A 25,146-nucleotide genomic window follows, 5' to 3' on the forward strand; every position below is an offset into this window, starting at 1 on the left:
ATAACAAGAACATAGGAAATAAAAAGGATTTGGTATTAATTATTCAAATAAAATTCTGCATTTTTAATACCATCTACATACCATACTCATCCTTGCATATTATGGTTTCTGTGGATTCCGATGGAGGACTGATAGCTCCAGCAGTGTTCTTTGCTCTAATTCTGAACTCATATTTGGACCCTTCAGTGAGGTCAGTTACAGTAAATGCACAGTCTGGAACATTCACATGATTAGCTTTTGTCCAAGTCTTTGAGGGTAAATCACGCTTTTCAACAATATAGCCAGTTAACTTATGTCCACCATCATATTTTGGTTCTGTCCAAATGAGTGTTACTGAGTTCCTAGTTACATTGATAACTTCAGGTTTCCCAGGGGGATCTAGAAGAAAAAATAATACTTGTCAAAGAAAAGTTATTTCAAATTTTAGAATTTTCCTTTTTATTCTCATGATGACTTACCAATAGGATCAAGTGCCACAACTGGTTCAGATGGCAGACTTGGTTTGCCTACTCCAGCCATATTGATTGCCATGACTCTGAATTCATATTCCAGACCTTCAGTTAACCCTGTGACTCTGAAATCTTTCATTCTTATTGGTGTTTTATTTGCTCTCTTCCACAGAAGACTATTTCTATCTTTGAATTCAATGTGATAACCTAGAAGATAAATGGTGAGATGAAAATATGAGGGGTTTTCTAGAAATCTTCATTTCTCATAGCATTGTGAAACATCATACTGCCTGTATGGCATGTCACATAGGCATTGTGCAAGAGAAACACTGAAAAGCAGGTTAAGAAATGGATATGGATGTATGTTACAGACGTATGTAGTTGCAATGAGGAGACGTTTGTAAATGCAAATTGATAATTTTATAGACACAAGTAATGTAACATGCACGTGAGTTGTTTTTCTTTCTTTAGATGTTTTGGCTCTGTGCAAAAATACTGTTCCTCAGTTAGTCTTTTCCTGTCTTTTAAGTTAAATTTTTTAAAAATTTCTCATAGAGAAAGAGTAGGAAGTAAAACATCTAAATCAATCAATCAATCACTCAATTTAAAGTATAAACACCGGATAGTTTTATCTTACCCTTTGACAGAGAAAAAACTATTAAGAACTGAAATACTAGGGAGACTTTTGGGGATATACCTGTGATTGGTGAGCCTCCAGTTCTTCTAGGATCAGTCCAAGATAAAGCTACAGATTCATGCCGAACATCAACAATGTTGGGAGGTGGAGGAGCATCTGGCACATCTGAACAATATTGAAAAAATGCAGTAACATTAAAAATAAATATTGCCCCCAAAACATTTTTTCCAATTTTGAAAATTATAATGGATACTTACCAAATGGATGTTTTGCAATGACTGAGTCAGATTTAAGACCTTCACCTACTCCGTATTTATTTTCAGCTCTGATCCTGAATGTGTATTCATTTCCTTCATGAAGTCTTGTAACTCTAAATGTTGTTTTCTGTACTGCAGAGGCACAAGTCACCCATTTATTGTTCACATTATCTCTCTTCTCTAGGACATAGTTAGTGATTTCTGAACCACCATCATCTTTTGGAGGGCCCCACTTTAAGGTTATGGCATCAGCTGTGACTTCTTCAAATTTCACCGGACCTGTTGGTATGCCAGGTTTGCCAACAACTTTCACAGAAATAGTGCCTTCCTTGCTGCCAACAACATTCTTCAGAGTTATTGTGTATTTTCCAGCATCAGCTTTCTGGCAGTCATGTACTACAAGTGTGGTGTTAACTGCTGTAGATTCAAACCCAACTCTTCCACTCTCAGTAAGTGCCTGGTCTTCATCTTTCTTCCAAGTTACAGCTGGGACAGGCTTGCCTTTAATTGGGATTTTAAGACGGAAATTGCTACCCTCTTTAGCTATATAGCACAAATCAGGTAGGTCTCTTAAATCGAGATCAGGTGCCACTGTAAAAATAAAAGAAACCCATTATTCAACTATGCATAAACTCTGTGATAAAATTAAGATGCTGTTTTAAAGGCATCTGATTTGTGTGTAAGCACAGTAATTATAGTAAGCATAAAATAAATGTGATTTGGGTAAGTGAAGCATTGAATTAATGATCTTGCTTCTTACCAACATCATCTCTTGCCACAATTGTGAGTTCTGTTGGAGTTCCATACCCAGCATCATTTTGGGCTCTCACTCTGAAAGTGTATTCTTGTCCTTCTTTTAGGTCTCTCATTGAAAAATGGAGGTTCTTGGCCCGCATGACTTCTTGCCATTTATCTTCACCAGTCAGGACCTCAACAACATATGCAAAAATGCGGCTTCCACCATCACTGATAGGTTTCTTCCATACTAAATTGCATGATGATTTTGTCACAGCTGAAGCTTTTAGATCCACAACTGGCCCAGGTGTTTCTAGAAGGAAGAAAAGAATAGTATGTGTCCATTCAAGCTAAAAATAAAAATTATTTGAATGCCAAAATAGACATTAATTTTTCTTACCAGAAGCTTTAACAGCATCACGAGTTTCACAGGGGTCACCAATACCATATTCATTTTCAGCAAAAACCCTGAAGAAGTAAGATTTGCCTTCTTCTAAGTTAGTTATCCTGCAGCTTGTCTTTGGACATTCTGTTGTTACTGTGGACCATGACTTTCTTTCTGCATCACGTTTTTCAATGACATAATTTGTGATTGGACTGCCACCATCTATTAGCGGAGGTTCCCATGTAATGAAGGCAGAATCTTTGGATGCTTCCTTTACAATCAGGTTAACTGGAGGGCCTGGAGTGTCTAGATAAACACAACCATCCCACATTTGATTTAGTAAAACAACCCACAAAAAATTCTCAGTTAAAAAGTTAAGAAATGTATTATAATGGGGAAAACCCTGACACTTACCAAGTACTTTTACAACAATGGTGTATGCCTTTTTGCCACAGCTGTTCTCCAGACTGAGGACATACTTTCCAGCATCATATTTGTTTACATTTTCACAACGCAGGAACGTATCAAAATCAGTTGACTTTATGTCTAATCCTTGTCTATCTCTTAGGTTGGCACCCACTTTAGACCATGTAATCTTTGGAGGTGGACGTCCTCTTACTGGCACATAAAGTCTCATTGTGACTCCAGCACGCAACACAAGGACTTTCCTTAGTTCTGCATCAAGTTCTCCTTCAGGAGGAACTGTGTGTTTAACAAAAGACATGCAATTAAAACATCATCTTTGAGACTATCACTAAAGTTACTGTGGCAAAAATTCCCTCTTTACTAGCATTTCACTAGATTAACCAACTTGTTCTCATGGTTGTGATGATAGTGAGTTAGTGTCCTGACTCCCACTTCAAGATCATTTGCAAACTTGGCATTTTTTTGCACTGATTTCACTTCACTTTTTTCTGCCCTTTCCACTATTTACATTACTTATCATATGAAGAAGTCTCCTAGTTCCTCTAGAATTCAAATTCTAGGACTGTACTGCTTATCTTAAACCAAGACAGTTCTGCGCAGCAATGCTTTTACATATATAGCAAAATACACACAGAAGCCAGCATGGCTCTTGTTGTCATGCAGTTAAATAGTGTGCCACACAGATGCTTAGAATAGTAATCTTGGCTTCAAGTTATTTAGACGACATGAAGAAGACTGAAAGTTTTAAGAATAGATCTGAAAATTCTAATTTTAGGAATAGAGAAAAAAAATTCTTGAAGACTCAAAATAGGAAATGAAAAAAGCAGACACCAGTCAGATTCTACTCAGTTCCTAACTACCTTATTCTCTTCCAAATTAGCCACTTTTAGCCTATATTTTTTGAGAAATGACACATTCCAAATTAATCCGCCTCTGTGATTTGTGACAAACCCTATCTTTGGAACCCATCCCATGAATTAAAGCAAAAGTCAACAAGGTAATTTGTTTTCAGTGAACATACTTAAAATGTCTTTGGCAGTGTGTTTATCAGGAACATCACTTGGATCACTGTATCCAATCTTATTGACAGCATAAATGCGGAACTGGTACTCTGTATCTTCTATCAGTCCTGTTACCACAAATCGCGTAGCCTGTAAGTTCTTGGGTAGATTGCATCTGACCCAGTTGTCTGTGTCAGCTCTTTTTACTTCCACTAGATAACCAATAATAGGGCTTCCTCCATCATATGCTGGTTTGCTCCATGACAGGCTTATTGAATTACGAGTAGTATCCACCACTTTTGGGAAAGCAGGTGGGCCAGGAGGATCTGAGAATTAAAATAACATAAAGTTATCATAGCAAATGCTGTACAAAAGTATTTGGACATTACCATGGAAAATATCTGAGACTTTTAGCTTACATTGAGGATCACGAGCATACACGGCTTTAGATGGTGCACTAGGCTTGCCGGGTCCAGCCTTATTCAATGCTATCACCCGGAACTCATATTCCGATCCTTCTTGGAGTCCAGTAGCCTTAACAGTTCTTTCAATGACAGGCTTTCTGTTTACCTTTGTCCAGTTAAGAGCCTGAGTTTCACGCTTCTCAAGTATATAACCAGTTATTGGGGATCCACCATCACTAGCTGGTGGCTTCCAGCTAACAGTCATAAAGTCTTTCGTTACGTTGCTAATTACCGGTGGATCACAAGGTCCAGGTACATCTGTGAAGATTTATTTGAAAATTATGTTCACATTCATAAGTGTACACAAAAAAACCAGTGACTAATGAAGCTATCCCACAAAGCACTTACCATATGGATTCTTAGCAGTTGCTGGTTCAGTCAAGATAGGGTCTCCAACACCATATTTGTTTTCAGCACATATGCGGAACTGATACTCATGTCCTTCTATTAGTTTCTCCACTGTGCAGCTTGTAATGGGTACATTGGCACTAACTTGGGCCCAGTTTGGTCTGCTTGTTTCACGCTTGTCTACAATGTAGTTAGTAATTTCTGAACCTCCATCTTCCAGAGGAGGCTCCCAAGAAAGCATTGCACGATCTGCATACATATGTTTGATTTTAACGGAGGCCGGTGGACCGGGCTTATCTAGAAGAATTAACATCACATGGTTATACCTCTATCTCTTATTATATCATTTAACTATAAATGTTTTTATTAACAGACAGTCTTTAGCTTACCAAGTACTTTAAGTTTAATGGTTGCTGACTTTGACCCACTTGCATTTTCAGCAGTAATAGTGTAGTCTCCCGTTTGCTTCCTGTTAACACTGAACAATTCAACTGTAGCAAGATTTCTCTTAGTGGTCATCTTAACACCTTCAGATGGCTTTAAAACTTCTTTTTCTTTCTTCCAGGTGATTGTTGGCATTGGCTTGCCATATACATTTGCCTCCAGACGCACATTAGTTCCAGCTTTTACTGTAAGCTGTGATTGCATAGACAGATCCAACTCTATTCTGGGGGGAACTGAAAGGAAAGAGCCCAAGAGTTAATCAATATAGTAAGGGATAAACATCTCTTTCTTCACATGAGTGTAAATTCAATATGCACAGACTCTTATCAGAGTTCTCAAATACTTTTACATTTCTTACCATTTTCTGGATGAATGGTGACTGGATCAGAAGGTTCTGAAGGTCGGCTAATGTTCACTGCTGTCTTGGCAATTGCTCTAAATTGATATTGAGCATTTTCTTCCAAATCAGTAGCAGTGTACTCTTCTAGGGGTATTTGATGTGGAGTTGTATTGCACCGAACCCACTTATCACCAGGTAATTTGCAAGCTTCCACGAAGTAGCCAATAAGTTTGCTACCACCATCATGCTTTGGTCTTGTCCATACCAGTGATACAGTACTCTTAGTCACATCAATAACTTCAGGTTTTCCAGGGGGATCTAAGGCAAATAAGACCATATTATAGTCTGTTTTTCCAAAAAGCTAACATATTAAAACATGGCTTTAACAGTGCTGGATTCTATTTACAGCATACCTACACAGTGTACTCACAGCGCAGTCATGGTAAACATGAAAATATAAACATAAGGGCAAACTGAAGATCATAAAATGTTGCAGATATATTGAAAATTACCATAAACCCAGGAGTCTGTTGTGAATTATTGGTATGTTTGGCTTACCAACTGGTGCTCTTGCTGTGACAAACTCAGTCGGTTTACTAGGTTTACTTGCTCCAGCTCTGTTCAGTGCATAAATTCTGAAAGTATACTCGAGACCTTCAATGAGGCCCACACAAGGGTATTCTGTGGAGCGCACAGCTGTGTCATTAGCTTTCACCCACAGTAAACTGTTCCTTTCTTTGCGCTCAATGAGATAACCAGTGATTGGACTGCCTCCATCACTATCTGGTTTATCCCAGGCAACAAAAATGCAGTCCTTATTGACCTTGGTAATGCGTGCATTCTTTGGTTCACTGGGAACATCTAAAAAGAAATACGAAGATGGATATCAATGACACGCTTTCTTACTAGGAGGACTAAAAAGAGAAATGCTGCTATCAAAAACTGACATACCAAATGGGAAACTTGCAATCATCTTGCCAGAATTAAGTGGCTCAGAAATCCCAAAACGATTTTCAGCACGAACGCGGAACATATACTCTTCTCCAGGAATCAGTTTTCCAATTCTGCAGCTTGTCTTTGTGACAGAAGCTACAGCGGTCACCCAGTCTCCTCGACTTATATCACATTTCTCGACTACATAGTTTGTAATGTTACTGCCACCGTCTTCGAGAGGTATATGCCATGCAAGAGTGCAAGCATCAGCATCTATTTCAGAAATATCAAATGGAGGCTGTGGTGGACCTGGTTTATCTGCACAAAAAGGTATTTCAAGAAAAAAGAGATGAGAGAAAATGGCAATCACTGGAATATACTAAAATCAGTTTTGCATATAGCTGGGTTTAAAAAATAATCAAATGGAACATACCCATGACTATCACTCTGATTTTCTGACTATCAGTACCAGAGCTATTTTCTGCAGTAAGAGTGTAAAAATCAGAATCTTTTCTAGTCACATCTTTAATGATAAGAACAGAAGACTTTTCTGCTTTATGCACAGCAAGGCGACTGGATGTAAGTACATCTTGATCTCCTTTCAACCATTTACAGACTGGCTGAGGCTTCCCATATACATGAGCTTCAATTCTCAGTTTCTTTCCAGCTTTAATGTAAATGTGATCAGGCATCAGAATCTTAGGTGGGACTGAAAAAAAAAAAAAAAATCACACATAGATGTATAAATTCAACTTCTGTGACATATTAATTTACTTTTTCTTATGTTTTCATGTGAAAGTTCTCTGCTGCTCTCTCAGGTGGAATCACCAGTAGGAATGACTTGATAATTTTTAATTTAGGTTTCACTTATGGACAACTAGAGATTCTGCAGTGGGCAATATCTATTCCAGTATTACTTTTACATTCTTGTACAGTTTATAAGGGAATATTTTTTGAGTTTGGATTGCCTTCTCACATGTTTATGTAGAGACTTGTGCACTACTAATGCATGACACATAATTCCTCTTTATATCTGGAACTTGTTGCTCACTTATTGCTGACTTTCTACAAGACAAACATGAAGGAGGAGAAAAGAAAGACTGAAGTTCTCGCTGAACTAAACCCATTTCCATAGTCTGTCTTTTTATACCCTTGGATCATTCTTCAAGTACAGCCCCTTCTTCTACTTCATCTTTTGCACAGTCTTTCAGATTTCTGCCAAAAGAAACCTGGCAGTATGTTTGGTGTACTTTTCTTCCTGCCATTGGCTAGTTTTTATTCTCTTTTGCTCTTGTACCTCTTCCTCTTTCCATGTCACAAATGCAGAGGGTTCTTCCCATCTGCCCTTTACCCCTACATCTTCCTGCACCTCAGTGACCCTGCCACCTTAATTAGGCCAACCTATCCTCACTGCCTTTTGCTTTACATTCTCAACCAACTCTACAACATAAACAATTTGTTTTATCTTAAAACAGCTCCCACTTTTGGCCCCATTTATTTCTCCAACTACCACTCTGACTTTTTTTCTCTTTCATTTTAAGTTCATTGAAGGTATTTATTATTTCTCCTTCGTTCCTATCTTCTGGTTCCAACTGAAACCATACCTGCAAAATTCTTTAATCATTCTGAGTTAGTGGTCAACTCTTATCCTTTCTGATCTGTCAATATATTCAATACAGTTAACCATAATCCTCCAGATGACTTCATAAAGCATATGTCTTTCTGGGACTCACTCAAAGAACTAGAATTCTTCCTCATTTCATTATTAAAGCAGAATATTGCAACATAGGTAGTATTTAAATTGTTACTTACTGAGTTGTTCTTTAATTTCAAATACTCCTTCAGTTTCTCTTGGCAAACTTACTCCTACAGCATTTCTAGCTGCTACTCTAAATTTGTACTTCTTTCCCTCTTTCAGTCCAGCTACAACAATGGAGAGATCTTTAACAACTGAATATTGTGTCCAGCGATCTGCTGGTTGGTCATCTTCTTTGTAGCTAACAATGTACCCATCAACTTTAGAGCCTCCATCACGCAGTGGTGGCAGCCAGCCTAAAGTAGCACTATTCTTTGTGATTTCAGTAACTTCAAGTTTTCTTGGTGGATCAGGTTCACCTTTCAGGGGAAAAAAAAGAAACACATTAAACATTGAATTTCCAAGATTTTCTGACTCTTCAATACTTGTTAAATTATTGGATGCTATCCATGCTAACTCAACAAGGACAACATGGAAAAGAGCAAAATTCTTAATAATTGCAAAGGTACTATATTCATAGATTGTATTATTTGAAAGAAACTGACACAGAAATATTTATCATTGTGTACTTAGTAGCATCATCCAATTTAGAAATACCTATTTTCCAAAAAAGCAAAATCTTATTAAAATTAGAGAAAAAAACATAAAATGTGCATAAAAGCATACTTACTTAGGGGATCTGTTGCTAGAATTGGTTTTGGTATGTCACTTGGAACACCTGGCCCATATTCATTTACTGCTGTTACTCTAAAGAAATATTCATTTCCAGGTACAAGGTTAGCTATTTGAAAACTAGTTTTCTTTAGTTCCGCAGTGACTGTTCCCCAGGTCTTCCTGTCAGCCTCACGTTTCTGCAGGATGTAATGAGTCACTGGGCTACCACCATCATTCTCTGGAGGTGCCCATGAAAGATGGCATGACATCTTGGTGACATCTGAAACCTTGAAGTCCGACACAGGTCCAGGAGTATCTATAAAGAAATTTCAATTTATGCTAGTCTTTTCTTCTTTAATAAGTTAAAATTAAAGGGGGCTAACAGCTTCCCATACAGGGGGAGTTAGTGTTAGCTGATACAGTTGTGCTAAAGAACTATAGCACGTAGTGGTCATGAAAGTTCCTGCAATGAACATTCAAAATAGTTAAAAAATTCTCTAGAGGTATTTCTCTCATTACTTACCCAGGACTCTGACATTCACAAATACAGCCTTTTCTCCAGCTGCGTTAACAAGTGTCAATGAGTATTTGCCTGAGTCATCACGTGTTGAATCAGGAATGACACAGAAGGCCATAGTGTCAACCAGATCAACTTGTCCTTTTCTGATAACATTATCAACTCCCATTCTCCTCCAGGTGACTTTTGGTGCTGGGCGACCCCTGACAATGGCAAAAAGCCTGATAGGGCACCCTGCCCTGACTGTGACTAACTTTCTCATGCTTGCATCCAACTCAATCTCAGGAGGTTCTGAAAGACAAAATTAAAGAAATAAAATGAAAAGTTTAGCACATGAAATAAAATAAAACCAGAATAAATAAAGATTGTATGTAAACACTCATAAGGAGCATGGGAAAACTCACCAAGTATTTCTTTGGGAGACACAGCTTCTTTCAGTTCAGCTGGTCGGCCAAGACCAACCTGGTTTTGGGCAGAAACTCTGAACTCATATAATTGTTTCTCATCCAGGCTGGTGGCTGTAAATTCTGTGTGAATAACTTGGGCAGCAACATTGCATCGTTTCCATCCTGCTTCAGGATCAGCTCCCTCAACTTTTGGTCTGATTTCCACAACATAACCAATAATTGGAGCACCACCATCATATACCGGTTTTCCCCAGCCAAGGGTTATGGAACTCTTTGTGCTATCAACCACTCTCAAGTTTGTGGGAGGACCAGGTGGTTCTGAAAGACCATAAAAATTACAGATAAGAACACAGTTGTGCAATTTAGCAATCTGTTATGTTAACATTTAAACAAAATACAGTAGAATAGAGTGTTATGATACCTATTGGGTCTTTTGCTACTACAGGTCTTGATGGCAAGCTTGGTTCTCCAAGTCCAACTTCATTTTCAGCACTGACGCGGAACTGATATTCATGACCAGGGATGAGATTAGTAACCTTCTTGCGTCTCTCTGGGATTGCAGTCTTAGTAACAGGAACCCATCTTAGTGATCGTTTCTCTTTCTTCTCTAAAATATATCCTGTAATTGATTTGCCACCATCATATTCTGGTGGATTCCAAACTACAGTCATCTCTTCTTTGCTAACTCTTGTGACATCTGGAGGGTCAGGGCGTCCAGGTCTATCATATTTTGTTTTTGCAATAATTGGCTGTGTTTCTGTTGGTGGACCAGTGCCCATTTTATTCTCTGCACGAACTCTGAATATATATTCGTTACCTTCAATGAGGCGTGTCACATTTGCATAGTTTGTTAGGACAGAGGAAGAGTATGTAGACCAAACCATACGCTTGCTTTCACATTTTTCCAGGATGTAGTTCTGTATTTCACAACCACCATCATCTTCTGGAGGGTCCCAGGTAACAGTACATCTATCACTTGAAATGTCGGTGACTTTCAAGTTTCTTACAGGACCTGGTTTATCTAAGACAATAACAGTAGCATATGCTACAAAACTACCAACTGTGTTACTAGCAGTAATCACATATTTCCCACCATCACTACGCCTTGATTTTGTGAGAACAAACTTAGATGTGTCAGAAGTTGTTTCAACACTGACTCTTGGAGATCTGGTTAGATCTGTGGCATCTTTGTCTTTTGTCCATACAACTTCAGGCTGCGGTTTTCCTCTCACTCCAGCCTCAATTCTAATTGTGTCACCTGCTTTCACAGTTAGCACCCCACTTAACTTCAAGTCTAGCACTGGTTTCTGCAGATCTTCCTTCACAACAACTTCAGCTGTTCTTACCCAGTCACTTTCACCTGCCTCATTCTTGGTTTGAACTCGGAATTGGTAAATCTTATTTTCAACACATTTATCTACCATGTAGTGTGTTTCCTTAATGCTGCCTTTGTGAACTCTTTCCCATTCATCTGAATCTTTCAGTTTTCTCTCAACATGATAACTTAAATTGGGGCTTCCACCATCATAATCTGGCCTTCTCCATTTCAAATATACAAATGTCTTGCCTTTCTCTGCAATGTGAAGATTTTCTGGCTCTCCAGGCTTGTCAATAGGATTGATGGCAAGGATGGGAGTCTTGGTCTCAATGCAAGGACCTGGACCTATTTTGTTTTCTGCACAAACTCTGAAGAAGTATTCACGATTCTCTATTAGATTTGCCTTTACTAATCGTTTAGTGATATCAGAGGAGACAATTGACCATCCCTTCTGGTTTGGTTGACGGTACTCTACTATGTAATTCGTAATTTCAGAGCCACCGTTATCCACTGGACTCTCCCAAGCAATCATACAAGAATCTTTTGTGACATAGCTTATTTTCAGGTTCTGACATGGTCCAGGTCTGTCAAGTACATTAACAACAGCGAAAGCTTGAGCATGTCCACAGCTGTTTTTAGCTGCTATTATATATTTGCCATGATCAGATCTTTTGGCATCTTTCACTTGCAGTTCAACATTAGGTAGATCATGGACTATTTCAACACGTTTTTCTTGGACTAGTACTTTGCCATCTTTAGACCATGTTATGTCAGGATCTGGCCTGCCTTTTACTTTACCGGTAATACGGATTGTTTGGCCTACTCGGACAGTAATTAAATCTCGGCAGGTCACATCTAGGCTTACTTCTGGAGGAGAAAGAATATCCTTTGCAAGTACAGTTTCTGCCAGTTCTCTTGGTTCTCCCTCTCCCACAATGTTGACAGCTTTTATTCGGAATTTATATTCATTTCCTTCTATTAAACCAGGTACTCTGAAAGCACATTGTCTAATGAGCTCATCCTTATTAATCCTGTTCCACTGAGTAGTTCCAGTTTTCTGACATTCCACAATGTATCCCAAAATTGGGCTGCCACCATCTTTGAGAGGCTTTGTCCACACAAGATCAGCAGTTTCTTTGGTTTTGTCTTTTAATTTTGGATTTATAGGTGGTCCAGGAGGAGTGATAGGACGTGATGCTTTTATTGGATCAGAGCTTGGAGATGGTTTGCTTAAGCCCACCATGTTTTCTGCAAAAACTCTGAATTCATATGTGTTGCCTTCAAAAAGACCAGTGACTCTGTATTTCATATCAAGTATTGGTGACTTATTGACACGCACCCATTTACCAGATGCTTCCCGGCGTTCAAGTATATAACCAGTTATTGGAGTTCCACCGTCAGATTTTGGTAGGGTCCAAGATACTGTTGCAGCATTTTCTGTAATATCATAAACAGTTGGTTTTCCAGGTGGGGATGGTGGATCAAACATATGTTTAGCAACTGTTGGTTCTGAATCAAGAGGTGCACCAATGCCTATCTTATTTTCTGCCCGAACACGGAAAATATATTCACAGCCTTTCTGCAGTCGTGGAATCTTAATTTTTGTGTGACTTGTTCCAGAGCTAACCACTCCCCAAGTTTCTTTCTTTGATTGACGCTTCTCAACAATATAATTTATTATAGGACTTCCACCATCATCTTTAGGAGGGCGCCAAGAAATAACCATATATTCTGGTGTTACTTCAAGAATATTAATAGGACCAGTTGGTGGGCCAGGAACATCCAAAACTGTAAGATGTAGAGCAACAGTTTTGCTGCCAGCTGTATTAGATACTGTGAGTAGATATTCTCCTGTATCTTTTCTTATACAGTCTTTGATGGTAAGTACAGTTGAATAATTGTCAGTATCAATCTTGTGTCTGCCATCTGTTTTAATTTCAACGCCATCAGTAACCCATTTTGCAGTGGGAACTGGCACACCTCTCATAATTGCAGGAAGTCTGACTGTGGTGCCAGCTTTAACAACAAGACCTTCAATTAACTTCACATCTAGTTCCACGGATGGAGGTACTGAAATTAGAGGAAAACAGAAATTACCTTTTCAGGGGAAATGCTTAAAGAAAGAGAGAAATAATCAGCAAAACAACATGAAAAACTAAAAATTACCTAGTTTTTCTTGACATTGTATTGGTATAGTTGTATCTGGAAGGCTAAGACCAACAATATTCTGAGCTCTCACACGGAATTTGTATATTTTTCCTTTTTCTAGACCTGTAACAACACAGTCTAGCATAGGGACTGTCTGGAATTTTGTCCACTCATCTGCACCATCTTCTTGATATTCCACCAAATATCCAGTTATCTCAGCACCACCATCACGATCTGGTCGATTCCAAACAAGGGAAACTTCAGTCTTGTCAACATCTACATGATGCAGATTCTTTGGTGGCCCCGGAGGATCTTTTAAAACACAAAACCAAAATGATTACTAGGATGGCCAATCTGTGGTAGCAATGTACCGTGTTCACGTTAGTACCAACAAAATAATCTCAAAAATTACCAAGATCAATATGAACTAAACAAACCATATAACTGAAAAACACTTACGCAGTGGATCTATTGCTTTAATAGGCTTGAGTGTTTCCACATATGGACCTCTACCAAACTGATTTTCAGCTGCAACTCGGAAGAGGTACTGAGTGCCTTCTATCAGATATTTAGCCATATGACTGCGTTTCTTGGAGGATGATGAGACGGCTACCCACTGTGCAGAAGCTACATCTTTCCTTTCCACCACATAGTTGGTAATGACAGAGCCACCATCGTCTTCTGGTTCCATCCAAGTGAGATAGCAAGAATCGCTTCTAACTTCACTGATCTGCAGATTTCTGGGTGGACCAGGCTTATCTAATATTGACAAAAATGGAATCTGTTATTTATTTGACAACTAAAGCATTTTTTTCAAAACTCAGTAAATTCCAAGGGAAATGAAAATATTTCATGTAATTTTTAGTCCTTTTTCTACCGTGTATTTCTTATAACTCAGTTTATTGATATTTTCCAGACATTCCTTTATTTCTTAACATCTAACTATAGAATAAAAACATGCAGTATAAAAGGAACACACAAAACATTACCTAAGACCACAACTTTTACTGAAACAGTCTTTGAACCAGCTGGATTTTCAACTGTCAGGGAGTAAATTCCACCATCTTCATGTACAGTGTTACGAATTTCAAGCTTACTGCCAACTCCTGTAACCTCAATATCAGCTTTAGGTGAGACCTCATGATCTTCTTTCTTCCAAGAAACTTTTGGGAATGGAACACCTTTAATAACAGCACTAAGTCTTAGGGTATCTCCAGCTTTTACATGCTGTTCTCGGGCCATATTAGCATCAAGTATCAGCTCAGGAGGTTCTGGAATCAAAATTATATGTTTTTAGAAAAGGAAGGAAAAAAAAATCTCTTTTTAGGTAAACTTAGCAGATTTTATTAAACTCACCAAGTCTGTCCTTTACTTCTACTGGATCAGGAACATAGGCTGGTTCAGATTCACCTGCTGCATTGACTGCCTTGACCCTGAACTTATAGGTCAAACCCTCAGTAAGGCCAGTGACTTTGTATTTTGTTTCAGGACAAGAATCTGCTGTAAGATTGGCCTTTTTCCATTCTTCATCTCCAACCTTCTGATACTCAACAAGGTAGCCAATTATCTTGCCATTACCATCATGACGTGGTGGTTGCCAAGACAAATCAACTGAATTTTTAGTTTTATCTACTGCTTCTGGATTAACAGGTGGACTTGGTTTTGCTGTTAAAAAGGCAAAAAAAGAAAGAAATGGGAAAAAAAGGAGACTCTTAAAATTATTTTCTAACTGAAATCAAGAGTGCATTAAAATTTCAATGAGAAATGACATTTAATACTTTACCAATTGGATCTCTGGCAAAAATTGGCTTTGAGGGTGGACTGGGATCTCCAACACCAATTTCATTTTCTGCTGAAACACGGAATTCATATTGACAGCCTTCAAGGAGGTCAGGTACTTTGAACTGAGTACTGGGGAAAATAGGGTCTTTGGTAACTCTGACCCATCTTGTAGCCATTGTTTCCTTCTTTTCGACAATATAGTTTGTTATTGGCTTGCCTCCATCGTATGGTTTGTTCCAAATCACTACTGCTGACTCTTTGGTAACATCCTTAATGATTGGTTGCTCTGGTGCATCAGGAACACCTGGGGAAAAAAGAAGAGTTTATGAGCACTACAAACAGAGTAAAGATTAAAATATCGAAGTAAGATTGCAAATGAATAACATACGGAAACGGTCCTTGGCTTTCATCTCATCAGAGATGAGAGGATCACTTATGCCGTAAAGATTTTCAGCATAAATTCGAATTTGATATTCTCTTCCTTCAAGCAGCTTAGGAATTTTGCATGTTGTCTTAACTGTGGCAGATGTAACTGGCATCCACACGTCTCTGTGTGCATCCCTCTTCTCAATAATGTAATTTGTAATTTCACTGCCTCCATCATCTAATGGAGGTTTCCAGGAAACTATCATATGATCTTTATGAACTTCATCAAATATAACTGGGCCTACTGGAGGTGATGGGCGATCTATTTAAGAAAAAATAAAAACACATTCATGCTTTTATATGAACTTCACATAACTACACAGATTAAACATTGTCAATACAGTAAATATATTATGAAATCAGAAACTAGGCATCACAGTTTTAATAAGGAATCAAGACCTCATTACTATTCCTCTTTAATACATGTTTGACTCACTGGACTTAATTCCTTAATGCTTATAAGGTATTTGGTGATTTTGAGATTCCCTAAATGCATGTAGAGACATTAAATTATTCATGCTGAATAAACTAAGGCAGAGTTAATGATGTACTCAAAATTAATAAATAGTATTTCAGTATAAATGAGAATGCAGTAAATCAAATTATTGTAATAAAGAATACATTCTAATATTTACATGTTATATAATTCAATGAATTCTAGTCACTACTAAAAATCAGACAATACTGTTGTTAACACCTACCAACAACATTAACTTGACAAAATCCTTTTCTTGATCCTGTGCTGTTCTCTACAGTAACACAATATTTGCCTGAGTCTTCACGGACAGATTTTAGTATCCCCAGGCAAAGGGTTGTAGCAGTTGTCTTGATCTTTGTACGGTCATCTTCTTTCACAATAATATCATCCTTTAGCCAAGTAACCTTTGGTGCAGGCTTGCCTGAGTAACGTCCAGTCAGGCTGAAAGCTTCACCGACCCGAACAATAAGCTTGTCTCTAAAGTCAAGGTCAAGTGATGGAGGAGCTGAAAGATAATATTAAAAACCACAACGTCCACAAATGTCAGCAATATTAATAATAAGAAGTAAAGAATCAGTAAACGTAATCGCTGCTTTCAAAAGAAATATGAAAAAGATACATACCAATTTCATCCTTGCATGTGATTGGTTTTGTGCAAAATGATGGCTTGCCTTGCCCCACAATATTGCAAGCACTCACACGATACTCATAGGTGTCACCCTCTTTTAAGCCTTCTACAGTGTATTTCCTATCAAGCATTTTCTCCTTTGTAACTCTGTGGAATTTCTCTTTTCCAATGAGACGGCTTTCTAGAACGTACATGGTGATATCTGAGCCTCCATTATATTTTGGTGGGTTCCAAGTTAATGTAACAGAGTTCTTGGTGACTGCTTTTACTTCCAGATCTTCTGGACGGTCAGGAACAGCTATGAATAAACAAAAAATATGGTAAATACATTTTTCTGCATATTAGTCTCATATAAAAGTAATCCAAACCCCAAAATATACTTACTTATTGGATCTCTAATGACAAGCTCTTTTGTTGTCTCTGTGAATGGACCCATGCCAATTATATTCTCAGCTGCAATTCGGAAAAAGTAGGCTTTCCCTTCGGTGAGTCCCTGAACAGTAGCATTCTGTCTTGTAACCGTGTAGCTCACTGGAGTCCAAGCTCTATGGTCAGATTCACGTTTTTCAATTATATAGTTGGTAATAGGAGAACCACCGTCATCTTCTGGAGTAAACCATGTCAATTTACAAGAGTCAGTGGTTAGGTTCTCAGTAAGGAATGGCATTCCAACTGGGCCTGGCACATCTGAAAGCAAAGAAGAAATGGAGTATTTAAGTATACATGCTGAATGTTATGAAATTTTACTTGTTCACAAGGACTGAAGTTGCTATTTACCTAGTACATCAACAATAATAGTCTTCTTCCGCTCACCACCAGCATTTTTAGCAAGAAGAGTGTATACACCCTGATGGCTCCTTTTGCAATTCTTGATGACCAAGGAAGAACTAATAGCTGTTTCTTCAATTTTGGCTTCTTCTGGTAAAGCGCGGTCATCCCTGCTCCAAGTCACTGTTGGAGCTGGTTTTCCTGAGATATATGCTATGATCCGGATTACTCCTCCAGCATGAACAACAATTCTGTCCCTGACGCTTGCATCCAAATTAATATCAGGAGCCACTGTGGAAGGTGAACAAAAAAATTCAATGAAATCTTTTTTTTCTCACTTTGACTTTGAGGTACTAAAAATGTAAATGTAAATGATAAATACCAATTCTGTCCTTCATTTCAATAATGTCTGTAACTTCTCCAGGTTCTCCGATGCCAGCAGCATTCACTGCTCTAACTCTAAATTTGTAAAAACATCCTTCTTTTAATCCTGCCACAACAAACTTGGTCCCTCTAATTTCTTTATCTTTTACCTGGAAAGAAATATTATAATGTCAGCTAACATCAAAGTATCATCAATTTTTTTGTGATGTTTGAAACAAATCTCAAACCAGATGTTTTTTCAGATTTACAGGCAGAAGACAGTCTTAAACATATGTTAAGCTAGCTCACATAGAACTCTTCAGAATCTGTGTAAAGAAATATAGGACACAGACATACAAGCTATTCTGAAGATTCATCTTTTTGATAATTCTAACAGACAATAATTCTAACAGATATTACAGCAATTACAATAGTCTGTGGTCTCAGAAGAATTACATGTATTATTGGATAAATAAACTCATGTAAGTGAGAGTGACAAAAAAAGGGCATTCTTTGTTCTTTTTAAACCCCAATAGGAAGCCTGTTAACCTGGAAACTGCAGGAAATTTAAATATTACTGAAAATGCACCCAAATGTTTATGGAAATAATAAAAAAAAATAGCGAAGGTATGAATCAGTTAGATTTTCAGTAGTGCATTATTGAAAAAAGTAGGAAAATGTAGGGACACAGTAGTTGCAAATGATTTGGCATACCAGTGAGACTTACTTTTGTGCTAATTTGGTCTTGTCTTCTGCTCTTTTATCACAAATTACCTACATATTTTCTCACATCTTTAAACAGAAATTTAAAAATTCTAAGTTTAGGAAACTGCAAAGTTAACTTGATGTTGTGGAGGGGCAATTACTGACTTCTACATTTGGTCTTATACTTTAAACATATGAAGACAATTATGATGCAAAAATATGAAATTTTAGAAAATAACTTGCATAGTGAAAATTTGTAAAAAACATATTTTCTGGAGCAATTTACTTTGATAGACATACAGAGAGAAGAAACACAGATTCTGTAACAGTTTTCCACCTACCCGTTCCCATTCTTCCTTTCCTTCCTCTTTATACTCAACAATGTAGCCAGTGACCCTAGAACCACCATCCTTTAGTGGTGGAGTCCACTCCAAATCTACAGAAGACTTTGTCCAATCAGTAACTTTTGGAATGGGAGGGCCAGGTGGGGCTGAAAAATATCATCATAGCATTGCAGCATAAAAATATATTCCATGTTCTTATTTGAATATTTTCAAATTCAAAAATAGGAATCTAAAATATTTACCAATAGGATCTCTAGCAATTGCTGGATCAGATGGCATGCTTGGTGGACCGACACCAGCTGCGTTGATAGCTGAAACACGAAACTGATATTCAGAACCTTCAATAAGACCTGTTACTTTGTATGAAATCCCCAGTGTCATAGGTTTGATAGGATCACGGTTAACCCTGGTCCATCTCTTTCCGGTAGTCTCTTTGCGCTCCAACCAGTAACCAGTAATAGGAGAACCACCATCATGTTCTGGTTCTTCCCAGTTCACAGTCATTGAGTCACGTGTTATACTGCTGACTGTTGGCTTGTCACAGGGTCCAGGAACAGCTGGGGGAAAAAATTCACACATAACTTTAAAAAAAAAAAAAGCTAAAGGAAGATGGAGCTAGCTAGAGTGCAAAACAGAGCTATGCACTCACATGGTCACAATTGCATTAGGTAGTTACCTATCTGCATGAGACTCATTCCCTCATTCACCTTCCCATCCCCATACATAAACTTCCTTGAAACATAAAATATCTTTCCTTCAAATAACAATTGTCAAAAATGAGTTTTTCTCACCTTCCTGGATCAGTACCTCATTTCAGTGCCCAGCCTAATGTTGGATGTTTTAAGAATGATTTTCTCTTGCCAGCCTAACATTCTTTCTGCATCAGAACTACTCTGTCTCATTTTTCTTTCAAAACTGAAGTTAGGAAATTGACTCTTCCTGATCTATGAAGTCAATAACGTCTCAAATACAACAGAATGACCTGAATCTTATCAGATAAACCCTTATTCATATATCTAAACCTTAAAAAGGCTTGAGATTGTATTTTAATATGTAACAGGGAGGGAGAAAATTATTTTGAAGTACTACACGTGCTTTTAAGAACTAACTACTAATGCTAAAACTCTTCAAGTTATTCTGGAAAATTTACTTAGGTGAAGAGAGAAAGTAGTAGTGGTATTTAACAGATGCTGTACACATATCGGTGTATGAAAACAACTGACCTAATTTGAAAGCATATTCCTACTTACTGAAAAGGTTTCGTGCTGTTTCTGGTTCACTATCCAAAGGTTCTCCAATGCCATACTTGTTTTGTGCCATAATGCGGAACACATATTCATGGCCTTCCATCAACTTGGGAACAGTGAATAAGCATTCCTTAGGCTCATTAGTAACAGGTACCCATGTCCTCCTATTTGCTTCTTTTTTCTCTATAACATAGTTTGTAATCTTAGAACCACCGTCATCTAATGGAGGAAGCCATGATATTGTCATTTTATCAGCCAAAATGGATTCAAATTTAATAGGTCCCACTGGAGGTCCAGGACGACCTAAAAGATACATTTTTATAAAGAATTAATAAAAATGCTATTAAAATAACATATCGCATGAATGCTATCAATTTATGCAATGCATAAGAGTTCTTTATATCTACCCAGAACGTTTAGTCTCATCTCCTTTGAAGCAGTTCCCAGATTATTTACAGCTGTTATAGTATATAAGCCTGTATCACTTCTGCGAGACTGTTGGATCAATAAAGTGCAAGTATCTTCACCAACGATCTTGTTGACATGTTGATCATACTGCACTGGTGTTTTTTCATCTGGTTTCTTGGGAGAAGCTTTTAGCCATGTTAATGTGGGGAAGGGTACACCTTTTATCTTGGCCACAATGTTAACATCTGTTCCTTCTTCAACTTCCATAAATTCTTTGAGTTCAATAGATGGTGGGCCTACAATGAAATGTTGAAAAAATTAACATACAAAAGTACTTCATAATCTTAAAATGGAATTTGTATTTACTCATATCAGTTAATACTTACATGTCTGGTCTTTGACAACGAGTGGGCCAACAGTGGCTGAAGGCCTACTAGGACCTGCTATATTTACAGCTTTGACTCTGAATTCATATTCTCCACCTTCTACAAGATCCTCAACAGTAAACTTTGTTTCCTCCACGTCACGTTTGTTGCATTGCTTCCAAGTCTCTTTCACTTCTCCAGTACGATCCCAGCGCAGACATTCAACATTATAATGTGTAACAGGAGCTCCACCGTCATTCTTTGGTGGTTTCCATGTCAAGCTCACTGTGTTCTTGGTTACAAGGCCAATCTTTAGTTTAATAGGTGGATCGGGAGGATCTTCACAAACAAAAGAGAAATGTGAATAAATCTACTGTACAGTATCATCTCTTTTTAAAGAATTTGTTTGACTTTGATATCACTTACGAATTGGATCCCTGGCTGTGGTCCGTTGGATGGTTTCTGCAGGAGGGCCAACACCTAAACGGTTTTCTGCACGTACCCGGAAGAAATACTCTTGTCCAGATATGAGATCAGACACAACAAAGGAAGTACTTCCACAGTTCGCATTGACTTTGGTCCAGGCCTTCCCATCAATAGTTCTTTTCTCTATAACATAGCCTCTGATTCTATCTCCACCATCATCATCTGGCATCTTCCATGAAAGTTTACAACTACCTCTTGTGATATCACTTACTTTTAGGTCTTTTGGTGGACCTGGGACATCTGTTAAGGTAAAAGCACAAGAGAAACAATTTTACATAAATATGCAGAAAAAGAAGACTAAAGCCTAGTACTTTAATACTTCAATATGTGTAAGTCATACCAAGCACGTTGACTCTGATATGCACAGTTTTTTGTCCCGCTTTGTTCTTTGCTGTAATACTGTATCGTCCAGAATGACTTCTATTGCACTCAGGGATGATAATCACTGAGCGTGTATCAGTTGCTTCCACCTGTGTATTATAGAAAGAAAGAGAAGTTATAGATCAACTTTAAATATTTATGTTTGAAAAACGCAACAATACTAAAGTTACAAAAATTGTTTGCTTTACCTGAGCTTCTTCAGGTACACTATGACCTCCCTCCTACAAAGGGAAATAATGTATATATAAAAGGGGATAGGCTTAAATGTCCAGAAACACATGTAGAAAAAAGCTTTTTCTTTTACTAACCTTTGCTGTTGTCTTTGCTTTTCCTTCAAACTCCCAAAATGTTTTTGGAACTGGACGACCCTTGATAATGGCTGGGATTTTAATTGTTGTGCCAGCACGACAAGAGAGGAAATCCTGTGCTCCAATATCAAGGAAGATTTCTGGTTCCTCTACAAAAATATTCAAATATATAAATTTTAAGAGCTAATCAAAGTAAATTCTGTCAGCACTGAGCTAAAACCCCACACAAACATACAGAATGCATGTTTATGTGAGAGAGGTTTGGTGTACAAAAAGGAAACTGGGAAGCAGATGAATAGAAACATTTGTGGTAGTCATTTCTTCATAAAATACAGATTATTTCCTTAGTATGACTGTAGGTGCTCATCAGTTTTCTAATGCATCCTGCCCTGGTAATGGTCATCATGACACTTTCAAAAATGTGTGCTAACCTTTTGTTACATTTTTTGCACAATTGTTTGTTCTGCTTTGACTTTGGCTTGCTTGGCATCTTGCTTGAACTTTCACAGCAGTACGTGGCATTTAGATATAAATACCTAAATTAATTCCCAGAACACTTACCTAGAATATCTTGGACAGGTATTTCTGATGTTGCTGGACTTGGTTCTGATTCTCCAGCAGCATTTACAGCTTTCACCCTGAATCGGTATTTTCTGAGCTCTTTCAAGTTGGGAATAACACATTCACAAGTAGGAAAGAGTTTGTCTCCTTCATTCACCTTCTTCCAGTCAGTACTACCTTCATCTTGCATTTCAACAATATATCCTTTTATAGGACTGCCACCATCCTTTTGTGGAGGCTTCCACGCAAGAGCTACGGATGATTTGGTTTTGTCTTTGACCTCTGGGCAAGATGGTGGACCAGGCACAACTGGTAAAACAAGGGCAAGTAAAAATCACCTGAGAGTTAGTGTCTGCCTATATTTTTCTGAGTAGTTTCTAGAATAATGCAAGTATTTTCATTTTCTTCTGTCATACATAAAGTGTATAATCCTAGAACATGCATACTAATTACATATATTACATATATTATTAAGGGACACGTAAGGTACAAGGCATAAACATTGAACTTTTTAACAATAAAGAAAAACCATAATATAAAAATCTCATTCTGAACTCAAGTTTATTTGGCAATGTTTGCATTAGTGTAATCACAGTTCAAGGTTCATAAAAGAGTTAACAATGAAATTAAAATGAATTATTTTTAAAACTGTGAAAAAAACAAATCAGGAAACTACTTTGGGTCAATATATTCTTTCTCATTTAATGAAAACAAATCTTTGGATTAATTGCACTAAATTCAATATAAATAATAGTAGCACATCTTCGTTCTGGTGTGATATAGTCCTTAAAAATAGTCATACAAATTATATACTTACATATGGGATCTGCCGCTAAGGCAGGATCTGATGGTTCACTGGGAGGGCCAATTCCAGCAAGATTTTCAGCCATAACTCTAAACTGGTATTCAACACCTTCAGCCAAACGCAGCACATTGTACTCTAAACCTTTTACTGATGGTTTTGTTACTGGAGCCCTGTTAACACGGGACCAGTAGACACCTCCCACCTCTCTCTTCTCCAACCAATAGCCAGTTATAGGGCTGCCACCATCATTCAAAGGAGGTTCCCAAGTCACCAGCATTGATGATCTGGTGCGATCTAAAATTTTTGGCTTTCCAGGGGGTCCAGGAAGGCCATATGGATCCTTAATAACAACTTTTTCTGAGAGGCATTCATCACTTATTCCGTATTTGTTTACTGCCCGGACTCTAAATTGGTATTTTTCATTTGTTGCAAGGTTCCATACCTGAAAAATAAGATTTAAATCAATACTTGGCTAATTTCAGAATAAACCTATTTGAAGTTATGCAGTGGTTTTTGCTTTAAATTCTGTCTTGGAATCTCACTGATACATACATGTTTATGTGCTACACAGCTGTATGCAATGCCCTTGGGATATTCTTATTTCACGTGCACAGGACCAAATATAAACTCAAGTCATCATGTTTGTTTTTGCAGTTAGTAATAACTGAATAATGTTGGGAAATGGAAAGGAAGATGTCTTCTAAACTCAGCTGAGGTAAAGTAGCAAGAGAGAACAATTGCTTTTGTTTTATCACATGAGGAAAACACACTTACATAGATGAGCAACATTCATCCAGTAATTCTGGAGTCTAAATGGAGCATGAGCACAGGTATTAATGCAAGTAGCAGTTTTCATAAGATGTGTACTATTGCTATTTTTATGCATATTAAAGGATGTAATAGAAGTATTTTATAAATTACCCTAAATCTTCTGTCAACAGCACTTTTGGAGACTTCTTCCCACTCAGATTTCTTCCTACTAGCATCACGTTTCTCAATAATGTAATGGGTAATTTCACTACCACCATTATCGAGAGGCACATCCCATGTTAAATAGCATGATTCTGCTTTAATATCAGAAACAGCAAGATTTCTTGGTGGAGAAGGACGATCTGTATGAAAGCAACAGAGCACAGAATTATACTAAGAAAAAGGCAAAAGTACTTTATTAGCTGTCATTTTATTAAAATGTTGCATCCTTACCGTACACTTCAACATGCACATTGCGAAATGCAGTGCCAAGACGATTGGAAGCTCTCACAGTGTAAGTGCCTTTATCATCCCTCACTGCTGCAGGCAGGATAAGTTCAGTTTTTGCCTCACTTCTAGATACTTCTTCCTTGGTTATCTTAAGTGCACTGGATGTTTGGTCAATTAAAACTTCATTCTTGTCCCATTCAATCTTTGGCATTGGCAGACCTGTTACATCAGCAGTAATATTAACTGGTTCTCCTGCCTTCACTTTGATAGTATCTCCTCTCACAGCCAAGCGTAATGTAACAGTTGGAGGTACTGAAAACAAGAAGAAAAATGACAGAGCGAAGATGGAGGTGAATCAGAGAAATTGCCTCTCAGTGTTCTGGAGATATTTGTATGGATTTCTTTAAAGTAGATATACCTTCATCGTCTTGTATAACTACATTGAGGGGCAATGATGGTTCACTTTCTCCAATAGCATTGACAGCTTTGACACGGAATTCATACATATGAAGTTCATCAAGTTTTTCAACGAGAAGAGATGTTGTTGGACAGAGCTTTGCGTTAACTCTTTCATAGTCTTTTGCATCATGTCTCCTCTTCTCAACAATATATCCTAAGATGGGACTGCCACCATCACTACGTGGAGGCTTCCAATCAAGTGTAATGGTTGAC

The 25,146-nt window shown here is 37.8% G+C and overlaps 1 protein-coding gene across 1 annotated transcript in view; it reads right to left on the minus strand.

Annotated features, from left to right (window-relative positions):
* TTN (titin) overlaps window positions 1-25,146 on the minus strand; it is a gene marked incomplete at its 5' end in the record, with an annotated part of 110,854 nt that overhangs the window by 46,320 nt on the left and 39,388 nt on the right. Inside the window, 45 exons of the mRNA XM_009696706.1 lie at window positions 82-378; window positions 459-656; window positions 1,147-1,251; window positions 1,344-1,934; window positions 2,104-2,391; window positions 2,479-2,769; window positions 2,878-3,165; window positions 3,911-4,216; window positions 4,310-4,612; window positions 4,703-4,999; window positions 5,092-5,379; window positions 5,505-5,804; window positions 6,045-6,347; window positions 6,438-6,737; window positions 6,853-7,128; window positions 8,232-8,534; window positions 8,846-9,145; window positions 9,353-9,637; window positions 9,751-10,071; window positions 10,175-13,141; window positions 13,238-13,531; window positions 13,679-13,978; window positions 14,209-14,490; window positions 14,576-14,884; window positions 15,003-15,305; window positions 15,390-15,689; window positions 16,129-16,410; window positions 16,529-16,831; window positions 16,918-17,220; window positions 17,311-17,592; window positions 17,684-17,834; window positions 18,711-18,859; window positions 18,956-19,270; window positions 19,964-20,263; window positions 20,368-20,664; window positions 20,755-21,072; window positions 21,160-21,459; window positions 21,560-21,689; window positions 21,789-21,821; window positions 21,909-22,057; window positions 22,470-22,778; window positions 23,287-23,716; window positions 24,196-24,386; window positions 24,478-24,786; window positions 24,893-25,146. The exon at window positions 24,893-25,146 is cut by the window's right edge and continues 31 nt beyond it. Coding sequence (XP_009695008.1) covers window positions 82-378; window positions 459-656; window positions 1,147-1,251; window positions 1,344-1,934; window positions 2,104-2,391; window positions 2,479-2,769; window positions 2,878-3,165; window positions 3,911-4,216; window positions 4,310-4,612; window positions 4,703-4,999; window positions 5,092-5,379; window positions 5,505-5,804; window positions 6,045-6,347; window positions 6,438-6,737; window positions 6,853-7,128; window positions 8,232-8,534; window positions 8,846-9,145; window positions 9,353-9,637; window positions 9,751-10,071; window positions 10,175-13,141; window positions 13,238-13,531; window positions 13,679-13,978; window positions 14,209-14,490; window positions 14,576-14,884; window positions 15,003-15,305; window positions 15,390-15,689; window positions 16,129-16,410; window positions 16,529-16,831; window positions 16,918-17,220; window positions 17,311-17,592; window positions 17,684-17,834; window positions 18,711-18,859; window positions 18,956-19,270; window positions 19,964-20,263; window positions 20,368-20,664; window positions 20,755-21,072; window positions 21,160-21,459; window positions 21,560-21,689; window positions 21,789-21,821; window positions 21,909-22,057; window positions 22,470-22,778; window positions 23,287-23,716; window positions 24,196-24,386; window positions 24,478-24,786; window positions 24,893-25,146 — 15,200 coding nt within the window. The remainder of the gene's footprint in view (window positions 1-81; window positions 379-458; window positions 657-1,146; window positions 1,252-1,343; window positions 1,935-2,103; window positions 2,392-2,478; window positions 2,770-2,877; window positions 3,166-3,910; window positions 4,217-4,309; window positions 4,613-4,702; window positions 5,000-5,091; window positions 5,380-5,504; window positions 5,805-6,044; window positions 6,348-6,437; window positions 6,738-6,852; window positions 7,129-8,231; window positions 8,535-8,845; window positions 9,146-9,352; window positions 9,638-9,750; window positions 10,072-10,174; window positions 13,142-13,237; window positions 13,532-13,678; window positions 13,979-14,208; window positions 14,491-14,575; window positions 14,885-15,002; window positions 15,306-15,389; window positions 15,690-16,128; window positions 16,411-16,528; window positions 16,832-16,917; window positions 17,221-17,310; window positions 17,593-17,683; window positions 17,835-18,710; window positions 18,860-18,955; window positions 19,271-19,963; window positions 20,264-20,367; window positions 20,665-20,754; window positions 21,073-21,159; window positions 21,460-21,559; window positions 21,690-21,788; window positions 21,822-21,908; window positions 22,058-22,469; window positions 22,779-23,286; window positions 23,717-24,195; window positions 24,387-24,477; window positions 24,787-24,892) is intronic.

This window comes from Cariama cristata, unplaced genomic scaffold (genome assembly GCF_000690535.1).
Source record: "Cariama cristata isolate BGI_N322 unplaced genomic scaffold, ASM69053v1 scaffold29373, whole genome shotgun sequence".
NCBI lineage: Eukaryota > Metazoa > Chordata > Aves > Cariamiformes > Cariamidae > Cariama > Cariama cristata.